Source organism: Aspergillus caelatus (genome assembly GCF_009193585.1).
Source record: "Aspergillus caelatus strain CBS 763.97 unplaced genomic scaffold BDV27scaffold_310, whole genome shotgun sequence".
NCBI classification, from domain to species: domain Eukaryota; kingdom Fungi; phylum Ascomycota; class Eurotiomycetes; order Eurotiales; family Aspergillaceae; genus Aspergillus; species Aspergillus caelatus.
In genome coordinates this window covers 26,753-38,957 of record NW_022475573.1, presented here as the reverse complement: position 1 = coordinate 38,957, position 12,205 = coordinate 26,753, and the positions used below count along the sequence as shown (strand labels likewise).

The window sequence follows — 12,205 nt, the reverse complement described above, 5'->3', positions numbered from 1 at the left end:
CGAAAAACTGATCCACAACTGGTACCACTTGAAGGGGTGGGAACTGGACGAACAAAGACAGAAATAACCAACTAGAGCAAAGGGTATAATACGTATAAACAGAAATTAGGAGATCATAAACAAATGAACAATAATGAACCAGATTATAATAGGACAAAAGCAGAATTGACAATTTCAAACATACCTTATTTTTCTATTATCAAAGACTCCCTTTTTTTTTTTTTTTTTTTTTTCTCCTATCTCTTTCACAATGCTTTGGGGTTTCAACAGGATGCACTGTTATACCTAGTCTCAGGAAGTGAACCTATACCAGAGTGGTACTAGATTCAAACGGGATTTTTCATTCGTATGCGGCAGTGGTCACGGCGCTTAGGATCACACAACCCCGTTTCCCTAAAGAGCTCGTCACACGAAGAGGGGAAACGGTAGGATAGTATCCAAAAGGTCAGATAGAGAAAAAAAGAAAGAAAGAGAGAAAGAAAGAAAGAAAGAAAGAAAACAATAATAACAGGAAGGTTCTTCCAGAAGAGGCACCGAAAAGATAAAAATAAGAAATCTGCTCAATCCCACGAGGAGGCCAAAACCAGTTTGAGCGGGCAGAGAGTATACGTCCAGCAGCTAAACTGTAGTGACAATTTCAAATTAGCGTAAGGTTGACCCGCTTGGGTGTGCACGGTGCGCTGATACTGCAGGGCGTTGGGGGGCTTACAAGTGAGGACTTACTCAGATGATGATGATAGCAGCAAAGAGCGTCACTGAAGAAAAAGGAAAGGTTTAGCGTCAGTCGTTCCAGCGATGAAGAAGTCAGAAAAGATCAGAAAAGAAGAGACAATTGACGAGAGGTAAGGACACTATTTTACTAGATACAGATGGCGACTTTTTCAGCAGGGACCTCTATTTGGCGTGGAGCCAACCTACTAGTGTAGACCGTGTAGAGGCTCTGGGGATAAGGGAAAATGTGAAACGGGAAGGCTGATTGACTGGGGCCAAACCAATCCGATTCATCATCATCACCCTAGGCGCAACGCCCCCTGGGAGTTGTGGGCTTTTCATCATTGGCGGGTGGGACGAGGAGAAGCTGCGCGGGCATCGTCCGGGCTGAGTCCTAGTCACGAACCCTGAATTGGCTTAGGTATCCCTGTACATTGTTTCGGACTCAACAAGACGACCGAGACCAACATGCTGATTCGCTCCTCCCGTCCGGCATTTCAGAAGCAACGTACTCAGGTCCAGCACTGTCTTTTGTGCCGACACCGACACACACACACACACACACCAGGGAATCCCCCGAAATGGCAAACCCCGAATCCGGGCTAGTGTTATTAATAAACTTGGACCATCGGCGCAGCTGAAACACACAGTGTTCGCGCGCGCTAACTCAAACCAATGGGTGGAGGAGTTCAGGTGTGTTTGAAACACGCCAGACTAATGCTAACTTAGCCACTAGTTGCACCCCCCAGGAGGAGGGTCACGTGTGCGACACCGCCTGTCGCAGCCCAAGTTCCATCTTTTCAGATCTCCCCGATTCAATCCTCAGAATGGTAAGTAGACAATCATTATCTGTGGCTTGATTGGCTATAGATGAATCGGATGCTTTAAAATTTGTACTTCGAACTCTTCCACAACTTGTTAACGACAAAACAACGCGTGTTCCCACGGTTTCGACTGGTTGTTGATGTTGAGGTCATCGCTATCCACACTTGCCACAAGAATCAATAGTATGCTTCTAGCACACCCACATTGGAGTCCACTGTAAATCGTTCAAATTTCAATACGGTCCACCACCGAGCAAATTTTATTGTTCGTTATCAGTGCCTCTGCAACACTGTGTTTATTTGAAACTTGACTCTGTCATTTCCACGTGGCTGCAATGTCCAACCAAGGACTTACCCTCCGTACAGCTCCATTCAGACGTCGGGAACCATTGAACTTGGGCCGCCGGTTCGGTGACACCTTTGAATGCTGTGGGGTCGTTTCATCAGAACGTTTTATAAGCATTTAGCGATTATCTCAGACGAGCATATCGGTTCGAGCCGCGGCCATCAATAGAATTAAGGGCTTTGTATGCGAAGGGGCCAGGGCCAGAAATGGAAAAGAAAGACATGGGTGCGACAACCGTGCTGGCAGCTTCCCATGACAGTACTGACTTAGTGCCTTATTATCTCGTGATTCATATTTTTGAGCAATATAAATTAGTGTGGCTCCTTGATCACATAGTGCTTATGGCCATAGGCCACCGAATTACCCGATCTAAGACAATTCCTCAGGTTGATTGTCGCCTAGAGGGAAATCGAGATAATCGCCCGCTTAGCATAGTCCATATCTGCAGTCTTTGCACAAGTGAATGCCTCAATTACACTCATAGAGTGTTTCTTTTTTCCTTCTTTAGGCGGAAATATAGAGACCGTTGGATAATCCCACATACTTTTAGCCAGTTTGTACCACGGTGCGGACAGTGTCAAGTCTTGCCTAGCTTTGCCCTAATCCATGGATCGCTCGACCATGCATAGTAACAAAACCTAATTAAGGCGTGTTCATATTATGTACAAGCAATCAACTATTCTTGTCTCTTGACTTGACGTGTTAATTTGCATAATTCATGCATCTGCGGTAGAACTCAACATTGAATTCTTCAAGTGTTGGAAGTCTGTTTCAGATCACCGCAAAGACTAAAAATTTTCTACCCCCTATGCCCAATTTGCCTGACTATTTACCTGAGCTACTCCGGAGTGTATACCTGTATTTGCAACAGCTGAGCACTTGTTCACTGTCTGGCTGTTGCACAAGCGAACCCTGCTTGTTTTGCATCGGAGATCAGGTCAAGAACGGTTGGTTTTCATGCATACAACGCAATAGACACGTTTCAGGAGGCTATTCACAAGTTTTCTTTGACGCGAGGTCATTGATCCTGTATTCATAGGATTGGTGTGAGTGTTTCGATATCTATGACCACGATGATGATCTGATTTATCGTGGTAAGGCTTTGGAGCACTACTTGGACTTTACTTTTTTTTTCTTTTTTTTTGTCCTTTTGGCCCCTTCCTTTTTTTTTTTTTTTTTTTTTTTGTTTTTAAAGTGGCCAGTATGTCTAAGAGATTAAAGCAAGAGAGAGCTGGCTATCCTTGGAGCCGTTGTCTCTGAACACTGTCCGCATTTGACAGGTCAGCGACATGACCATAGCAAGGCACTGCTATCCCCCTACAGTTACAAAAGTTTTCAATCTGGGAAAGCATATTCTAATTGTGCTTTCAGTTATAGTCAGACTTTACGCCTGATGCTTCGTATTTTATGCGGAACGATGACACACGTTGGGTACTAAACAAAACATGCTGACAATTCGTTTCATCTACATTGGAGTAGCTATTAATATCAACTTTGCCTTCTCAGGATTCCCCGGTATTGGCAAAGGACGCAGATTGGGGGCATTGCGGGTTCCCTCTGTCCATTCGAAAAGGGTGGTGTTGAGGTAAATTTTGTACACAGGCGTGTCAGTGTGGACTTATCTGTGAGTCTTTGTCTCCGGGTTGTGTGTTCAGCATGTATTCCCATATTAAAAAAAAGAAAGAGATAAATAAAGAAAGAGATAAACTGGAAAAGCTGAAACAACATTTCTCTAGAGCTGCATGATCATACATAATATCTTGGCTTCATCCATGGACATGGGGGTAGAAAAATGACCGGTGTCTTTTTAAATGAATCAAGAGCATACAATAGGGAGTCGATTGAATCAAATATATATAAATTGTCACATTATGTTTGAAAGAGCGAACACCAACGTAATAAAATGCAGCAAATCTGTTTCGTGACTCACTAGTCTCTGTTGCTTTTTTCTATTATTCTACTCTTTTTTATTCTCACCCCTTTCTCTTTTCTTTGCAAGTCTTTTATCATCACAATACATTCGTTTAAGCTCCGGATTGGCTTTCGAGGCAAGTGCTGAGGTTTGCTTAATTTGGGCATGTATTGATGCAGGACCATTGAGGTTGTTCCCGCGAATTTCAGAATTTGTAGTTCACCGTTTGGTATTGCAGCGGCATTATTTCATTTGAAAAAAAATTTTCTTTTTTTTCAAATGATTTAATGTCTTGAATTTAGTGAATGCGGAGAGGTGGTTTGAAGTGCAGATATACCAGAAAAATGGCAGTTGCAACATGCTCTCCAAGCCAGACAAAAACCTATACAGTCAATGTTTGGACCAGGGGGTTTGGGACTATGGGGTTGGGAGATTATGAGTGGTTGTTGCTATAGGAACTTGAAGCCGTTTGACCATAAGATGGTTAAATATAGGCTAGTGCCGGCAGTCCTTTTCTTTCTGTACAGAGTAGACTTCTGTTTTATTTTTATTTTTATTATTATTTTGTGTCCGTGCCCCCTTTTGCGCGTCTTTTCGATGTTCTCCATCGGGGGGTTGCATAGGATGTGTCCAACGCAAGTACTCCTCCGTACGGAGTAGAAGAACATCAACAGCCTCGGGGATAAAAATTCAACTAACGTTGGAACCTTAGTTGCATTCCATCCTATCATATCATATCGTAAATACTATCTGGAATGATATCACGTCAAGGCAATCGACTATTTCTCCGGGTTCTGGAGCCGAACTAGAGTTAGTAGCAGCTCCACCATGTCTCCAGTAGAAGAATCCAGCCACCCTTATAAAACGGAGTCCTTCATTTCCTGTTCCTGGTACCTTTTTTTTTATTTTTACTTTTATAAATTAATTTTTTTTTTTTCGCTCTGGCTGGGTCTTTCCTGCCCTTCCCGTCCACACAACGAGGGTTATGGCTAGGTTTATTAATAGGAATCCGTAGTGATTTATATAGATTAGGGACAAGGTCGGTGCCTTAGGCGATTGTGATAAACCATTCACTCCTGAAGGTCGAGAGTTACGGAGTAGTAGGAAGAGGAGAAGAGGTACTCTTTATCCCTGATCCCCACAACCAATAGAATGAAAATTTCTCCCTCTTCGACCAATCCTTTGCCATTATTTTGCCTTTATATTTTTCCACCCTGAATAACTTTTTTTTTTTGGTCATAATTTTCTGATTGATTGATTCCTGGGAAGGTGCATGAAATCCTTGGATGCCTGACCAAGAAGTGTAAGTAGTAGCATGCAGATGTCCCACGACCTAGTGGATGGGATGACGCCAGCGTCTGCTCTCCCACCTTCTGCCGAAAACCATCATTCCGACTCTCGACCTCAACGACGACAAACCGTGTCTGCGGTGTATCCGACCATCCATGCAACACAGAGAGACGCGCCTCTTAATTCGGCTCGAATTTCCAGAGCGTCAGTATACGGCTCCGGGGTGAACCATTCGTCGGCGTTGGTCAGTCCAACCTTGACCGAGCTTCCCGCACGACGTCCACGGAGCAATACTCTGGGGTTTCAGACAAAGTTTCTACCAGCCCAGCAGCAGTCTCATCTCGTCCGTCTCGATCAACACCTTCCCGGCGCCATGTTTGTGGACGATCCCCGTGACGCGGGCACCGCAACCGCGCTAACATCCGCCGGTACCAGCGATTCACCAACAATAACAACAACCCCGACGGCTCAAGACATGATCTCCTCACCATCCAAAACCCGTGGCGCCTCTGCATCGCAATCCCACACGTCGGTCGCTTCGGCTCCCAAATTACCACAGAGTCGCTTCAACTTTGAATATCAGTTACCCCTTCGCAGGCGAACCCTAGCATCGCACAGCTCCGTTATCGACACGCCCTCTAGCCTAAACCCGACGCCGACCCCCCAGCGCACTTTCCTGTACGACAGACCGCGGCGCTCAATCCAGGGCTTTAATCTGTCCCACGGTCGCACTACTAAGGAATCATCTTCTCTACCCCCATCTCCTCGGTTCGCTATAGACGACGATAGCGATTCTGCGCTGGCCCCTGATCCTGATTCGACCATCAAAGCACAGAGTCCCAATGCGACAAAGCGCCGGAAAGATTCCTTTTATGCCCAGCAAACGCTTCCAAGTGTAAAGAGAAGAATGCCATCGTATACAGCAACTTACATCGAAGGAAACGATCGCAGGCGCACCGTGAACGGTGTGAACAAATACGCGACAGAGGATGGCAATCGGACTCCAGTCGCGGACGACGCTCGATCCGACATCTTCCTCAATATCGCTAGGTCGGACTCCAGCCGTCGTGAATCTCTTGGACGGTCAGAACTTAGACGGGTGAGTAACGTGTTTATCTTGAAAGACGAACATACCAACAACCAGACCATGGCCCTGCATATGGATGTCCGATGGGCCCTCCCCTTTTCAGTGTCTCGCCATATGTTTGAATAATTTTTCGACCGTGAACTGATGAGAAGGTTGAAAACGTTACAGTCGCGAATGAGGATGTCCGGTAGTGGTCTTCGCTCTTCAACTTCCCGCCCCAACGAGCAAACGTCTTCCCCCGATCAACTTCGGTTGAATACCTACGACAGCCCCTTGCATTCCAATAACGGATCTCCATCCCAGCCACGCAGTTCTTTAGCGTACTCGTACTCGGCTTCTGCTCATCCACTAGACGATCATTCTCGTTCGCTTCATTCCGGCTTCATTTCCAGCTCCAAGTCCACTATTGGTGTACCGAGAAGTAGACTAAGCCAGATCAGCCCAGATGATTCGCCCGAGAAAACGTCCATCGAGAGACGAGGCTCATTACCGGATCCTAGAACGTATCGTCATTCAACGTTATCGACGATCCGAAGCAGTCGGCAGCCGTCCAGTTCTGAGGTCACAGAACGTGCCCGAGCCGAGCCCGATCGATCCCGACAAGATGGGACCGAGTCGACGTTGTCTACCACTGCACCTTCTACTGTCTGGGATGAGCTTGAGGATCTTAAATCCCGGATTCGCAAACTAGAACTTACCGGGAAGCTGCCCCCGTCTTCGCAGGAGGCTATCTCATCCGCTTCTGCCGAACGGCCACGAACTGCGACAACTACGGTGACAACCGTTTCTTCTTCCCCAAAGCGCGGCCGCAAAACCAGCACCTCATCTCCTGGTTCCGATTCTATTCCTCCCACAAACCCAGTCCATCCCCTTTTACAATCTGCTTTGTCCAAAGCAAAAACTGTTTTGAATAAAGAAGTATTCACAGCCTTGGAAGCTACCGCGACAGATGCGATATCATTGTCTACCACTTTGAGTACCAATAAAGCGCCGTCTGGAAACGTCTCCGTCGTGAATGGGTATGGTCCGTCCGACAGACTGTCGAGACGGAAGGCGGATAGTGTTTGTCGCGGGTTGACCGAGCTTTGTCTTGCATTGTCGGATGAACAACTCCGGAGACAGCAGGCCTCAAGCAAACCTGACGAAGACACGGCAGCGCAGCAGCCTATTGGCGCTGATGATGAAACTTTGACTCCAACAACACCATATCGACGCAGTACGGCCCAGGAACCCGAAGTGCTAAGCCGTCGGCAGAGTATTCGTGCTGCAAGCCGTCGGTCCAGTTTTGCAAATCCGAGCGGCAATACCTCCGGTGAAAACAATAAAGAGGTTAACTGGAGTAATGATACAATATCCGATGCCAAACAAGCGCAATCTCCTGGTTCTTCACTTCCCACGAGTCGACTAAGCCGACTCGCGTCTTTACGGGCTCAAAGACTGCAAACCGAGGATGAACCTACCGAGCACCGAAGCCCTCATGGCCGATCAATATCAAGAAGCATGACGGATATCAGTAACCAGAGTTCCGCATATCGTGCCCCTCCGCGCCAGCGATTTTCCCAGGGGTTTCCTACTTCTCAAGCACCACAGCCTCAGCAAGACCAGACTCCCAGATACTCAGCGCAATCCCAACAGTCCCAGTTGCCACAACCCCGTACGCCAACTGCTTCGCAGTCCGGAATTCCACTCCGCAGAACCTTGATGACTCCGGCCACATCTCGCTCAAACATCCAAGCCGGGTCTCGTCGGTATGGGTTGCCTTCGGGGATTTCTACCCCCAGTAAAGCCAACGACGATGCGCCCATATCTCCTCGACAGGATCCATCTCAAACAAGAATCATCGCCCCATCAAACAAACTAGCAGCCAGCTATACCCCCATATCGCGCCCGAGAACGAACAGTTTTGGAACCACACGGAGGTTTGGCATCCGGCAACGACCCATGGCCATCTCTGACGGTGCTGTAAATTCCTTCGACGACAACATTGATTGAACGTTACGCCCTTTATCGTTTACACATGGTTTTTTCTGCTCTGGAATACAATAACAACAACAAACGTAGCTTACGCCCTTCATCTAACGCAGCGACTCATGCCTGGAATTTGGATACGGATCACCCGGAGTTTATTTGTTAAATCGATTTTTTGCCTTCCTGCGTCCCTTTTATTTTGACCCTCAGCCGCACCCATGCATTATACGAAGCAACTCTGTGTACATCCATCCTAACGAGCGCAATTCTGTCTTGTATCTGATTCAAAGCATGCATGCCACGCACGCACACACACACACACACACATACATACGCACCAACGCATTATATGAGAAGAAGGAAAAAAAAGAAAAGAAAAAGAAAAGAGCATGCTAAGTTGTTATCCCTTACATGAGCGACTAACGTATATGGACAAACTACTTGCTCATTTGCCTGCCCATTCTTATTTTCAACCTCATGACATCCTGTTTGTTTATTTTGTACATGTACAAAGGTTTCGACCTGGACACGTTTGTTCATTTCGGCGTGTGTCTTTCCTCTTTTTCTTTTTCATCTCCTGATTTTAATGTACAAAAACTTTCCTTTTTTTTTTTTTTTTTTTTTTTGGGTGTGGTGTTTCGATTACTTTACCTTTTTCTTGGGGATAGAGCTGGGGTATGTATGTACAGTGCTTACTTAGGTAGGGGTTAGTGTATTTCTTACATTCGTTCCCTATGCATACACGTATCTCATATTACTATTCTCTCTCTTTTATTTTTATTCTTATGTATTTTTTTTTCTTATTATATTTTCTCATATGCCCGAGGTTGACTGTCGTGTGCTTCTGCGAGCTGTGATTGGAGGTAGGGTTAGGTCATGTAAAGATCTACAGAATTATTGGGTTTCCTAATTGTGCTTTCCCCGAATGGGTGTAGAGATGTCGCCTTTATGTATGTAAGATCTGATCTGCAGGAATCTACGTCATTGAATTGGTTATAGATCATAGATCATACTGCTTGTGATTTTTTGGGTGTTTTTTTCTCCACTTTATTCATTTAAATTCCGTGACGATCGGAGGTCGTTAGAAAAATGCTCTCACATCTAGAGTATACTAGCTATAGGAACAGGTCATTATCTTTGCTCTACTATCAGCCATCTGTCATGATCTCAGACAAGATTTGCCTCAGATTGTTTTCTTCAGCCTCAGAATCCACTATGGATGAGGTACTCAGTTTCTGGATATACATGTCGGATGAGTCTGTCGCAATTGAGAAATCAAGGAGCTATAGGAAATAACAGGATAGGTCACAAGATAGATGCGTCAGGTAAACGGTGTTGAGAAGCTGCTCGAGATAATAATTTCAATTAGACGGAAAGAAGACAGTGCGATTCAGGTGGGAGAAATCGAGGAGCAATGCGGTGAATACTAGATGCCGAGAGATAGGAGGTAAGGAAAGGGTGGGGAAGCACTTTTTTCGGGAGGGAAGACGGAGCGGCAGTACAAGGCGGGACTAAAGGAAACGAGTCGGAAGGCATATCAAGAATATTATCTCGTCGGCCTTTTGAACTCGAATCCTTTGAGACAAGGCGATCACCAAGGTTGTAAAGGGTTGGTATCAAACAGGCGTGTGCAGTCCGTCCTAGCGAACCCTTGCTTCTTGTAAACCAAGAAAGCTGCACGATACGAAAAACACGAAAAAAGCAAAAAAGACAACGACAAGAAGCAAAATTATTAAAGGAGAATGTGCGAACACAAAAGTGGCTGTGAAACTCCCAAAGAGAGAGAGGCTAAGAGCTTCTTCGAGGATGATAGGATGGGGTTTCTCAGATAAGTCAATAGGTGTAAGGCATTTATTCCTGGGGGAGCTGGCTGCGGCGGGTCTTCTCGGCTTCGAGGTTCTCGTACAGAAGATACAAGGCTTTCTCATTCGCCTGGGCACTGCCCATGATGGTGAACATGCGCTCGCCGGTATCATCGTGAGGAGCCTTGGCGATCGAGATCCTCGCTCCAGAGCTTCTACGGATCTCAGTAATCTTGCTTCCTCCTCTACCGATGATGCATCCCACCATGTCAGCAGGAATGCTGATGTTTTGCGTTTGGATTTCCTCGCCGTCCTCGGTGACCAGGGGATAGCCACGGTTTGATGTGTCGGGGTTGGAGCGTCTGCCGTAGCCACCGGACTGGTCGCTAAAGTCGGCACCATTACCGGTACGGTTGTAGGGGCGGCTGCTGTAACCATTGCCCACGTTTTGATTGACTGCGGTAGTACCAACAGATGCACGCACAGCGGGGTTGTACAGGATGGTACCAGTGCCCCGTTGCCAGTCGTCAATAAGGCATTTTCCAATCTCCCAGACAGCCTTCTCGATGCCTTCCGGAGTACCCTGCACTTCAACAATCCGCTCGGTAGACTGGGGAAGCATTTCCTTCTGAGCGACCATTCGTACACCGGATGCATCCTGGATATGCTTGATTTTCAGGCCGGACCGTCCGATGATAGTGCCCATTTGGTTGTGGGAAATGAGAAGGCGAACCGCTGCCATATGTTAGTTGGTATTTCCGACGAAAACTGATGAGGTCAGATACACATACGGTGAGTTCCATTGTTTGATACAATACCACCCATACCCATTTGCGGGGCACCTTCTAGCAAGCCCTTGGCTACCAAAGCATAGGCCCTAGCGGTGCCTTGCAGAGGACCGGTCACTGTCAGGACTCGATCGTGGACGCTCGGAACAACCTTGCTCACACCGGCCTTGACACCGGTTTCGTCGCGCAGGTCAGCAACATTTTTACCGGCCTTGCCGATGATAACGCCGGCTTCCTTGGACGAAACGATCGCACGGAGGGTCAGCATCGACTGGGCGTATTCTTCTTCGGTCTTCGGAGTAATGTCCATATCACCCTCGTCGACCATGTTGACCGCATCAGTCATAGTCTCATCAACAACTTGGGTATCGTGAAGCTCGGTGGAATCCATTATGTCGAAGGAGCGAAGAGATCAGTTAGACGAAGAAAGTTTCGATGATTAGGATATCAGGATATCTTTAACGGAGTTTCTTCTCGCCAGTCAGCTGACAAACCTAAACAATGGATGAGGAGAGAAGTCGCGCGATCAAGATCCATGCTTTTAGTGTTGGAGTTGAATCAAAGGGTGAGAGAGACATGTACGTAATATATTGACGGAGCGATGAGATAGACAAGCACAGATGTACCGGCTACTTACCCAAGGATGAGAGAGGTGGCGCACAAGAAGAATGGAGGTTGCGTGGAAATAGAGTATTTGATGGTCAAAGGAGCCGAGAAGGAGGTGGGGGGGGATAAAGATCAGTCAGTGGTCGGAGAGGGGGGAAATGAACCACTGTGATTTCAGAGGGGTTTCGGCGGGCGGGGGAAGAAAGAGGTGGAGGAATTACGGACAAGGGACGATGGTAGGCGGCGGTAAAAGGAAACGGAAGAAAGAAGAGGAGGAGGAGAAGAAGAAGAAGAGGGAGGGGGTGAAAGAAGGGAGACGCAGCGGAAGAGAGGTGAAGGTTGAAGAGGAGAGTGAAGATTGGGGGGAAGGGAAGGGAAGAGAGATGAATTAAAGGAAGAAGAGAAGGAAAGGGAAAAAGAGAGCGTGAGAGAAAGAGAGAAGCGGAAGCAACGAGTAGTTTGGGCTTAGTTTACTTTCCTGGTTGGTTGGGTCTTTCTTTTTCTTCGAACGGCGAGCACAAACACTTTTCATGACTTCTTCCACTTACTCTTGGTCGATTGATTGAGTTAATGCACTCAGTCTTCCATTCTTTGCTGAATCTTCCTCCTTTGGTGGTGTTTTTTTTTTCCGGTTGAAATTCAATTTGTTACGTATCGCCAACCTTGGATGCCCTCTTCACCCATTTACTTCCCATTCATTGCTAAACAACTTGGTTCACCACTGAAACACCCCACCAATAATTCCATTTCGAACAAACCAACAAACCATACCATTAAGAAGAGTACATTGATGTCGATAGAGCTCTCGTACCCAAGTACATAAACTCATCTCATGCTTAATTCTAACAACATCTAGACCGCTCCACTATTT

The 12,205-nt window shown here is 46.6% G+C and overlaps 4 protein-coding genes across 4 annotated transcripts; 2 read left to right on the top strand and 2 right to left on the bottom strand.

Annotated features, from left to right (window-relative positions):
- On the top strand, nt 1-794 carry BDV27DRAFT_137245 (uncharacterized protein). Its single transcript, XM_032068946.1, has 2 exons — nt 1-623; nt 710-794. The coding sequence occupies exon 1, from the start codon at nt 124-126 to the stop codon at nt 322-324; it is 201 nt and encodes a 66-aa protein (XP_031921832.1). The 5' UTR covers nt 1-123; the 3' UTR covers nt 325-623; nt 710-794.
- Nucleotides 795-5,196: 4,402 nt separating this feature from the next.
- Nucleotides 5,197-8,323, top strand: BDV27DRAFT_65144 (putative LPXTG-motif cell wall anchor domain protein). The gene is made up of 2 exons (XM_032077198.1): nt 5,197-6,182; nt 6,339-8,323. The coding sequence occupies exons 1-2, from the start codon at nt 5,457-5,459 to the stop codon at nt 8,160-8,162; spliced, it is 2,550 nt and encodes an 849-aa protein (XP_031921831.1). The 5' UTR covers nt 5,197-5,456; the 3' UTR covers nt 8,163-8,323.
- A 123-nt stretch (nt 8,324-8,446) lies between these two features.
- BDV27DRAFT_137241 (uncharacterized protein) lies at nt 8,447-8,755 on the bottom strand. Its single transcript, XM_032068945.1, has one exon. The coding sequence runs from the start codon at nt 8,676-8,678 to the stop codon at nt 8,484-8,486; it is 195 nt and encodes a 64-aa protein (XP_031921830.1). The 5' UTR covers nt 8,679-8,755; the 3' UTR covers nt 8,447-8,483.
- Nucleotides 8,756-9,831: 1,076 nt separating this feature from the next.
- On the bottom strand, nt 9,832-11,389 carry BDV27DRAFT_65126 (KH domain-containing protein). The gene is made up of 3 exons (XM_032077197.1): nt 11,366-11,389; nt 10,732-11,198; nt 9,832-10,675 (listed from the first exon to the last, which is right to left on the bottom strand). The coding sequence occupies exons 2-3, from the start codon at nt 11,117-11,119 to the stop codon at nt 9,990-9,992; spliced, it is 1,074 nt and encodes a 357-aa protein (XP_031921829.1). The 5' UTR covers nt 11,120-11,198; nt 11,366-11,389; the 3' UTR covers nt 9,832-9,989.
- Nucleotides 11,390-12,205: the final 816 nt, after the last annotated feature.

Bases quoted from the DNA above. Each gene is read 5' to 3' on its own strand.
- BDV27DRAFT_137245 (XM_032068946.1), top strand. From the start codon at position 124: ATGAACAATAATGAACCAGATTATAATAGGACAAAAGCAGAATTGACA.
- BDV27DRAFT_65144 (XM_032077198.1), top strand. From the start codon at position 5,457: ATGTTTGTGGACGATCCCCGTGACGCGGGCACCGCAACCGCGCTAACA. The intron at 6,183-6,338 runs GTGAGTAACGTG...AAAACGTTACAG, and splicing joins GACGGTCAGAACTTAGACGG to TCGCGAATGAGGATGTCCGG.
- BDV27DRAFT_137241 (XM_032068945.1), bottom strand. From the start codon at position 8,678: ATGAACAAACGTGTCCAGGTCGAAACCTTTGTACATGTACAAAATAAA.
- BDV27DRAFT_65126 (XM_032077197.1), bottom strand. From the start codon at position 11,119: ATGGATTCCACCGAGCTTCACGATACCCAAGTTGTTGATGAGACTATG. The intron at 10,676-10,731 runs GTATGTGTATCT...AACATATGGCAG, and splicing joins ATCAAACAATGGAACTCACC to CGGTTCGCCTTCTCATTTCC.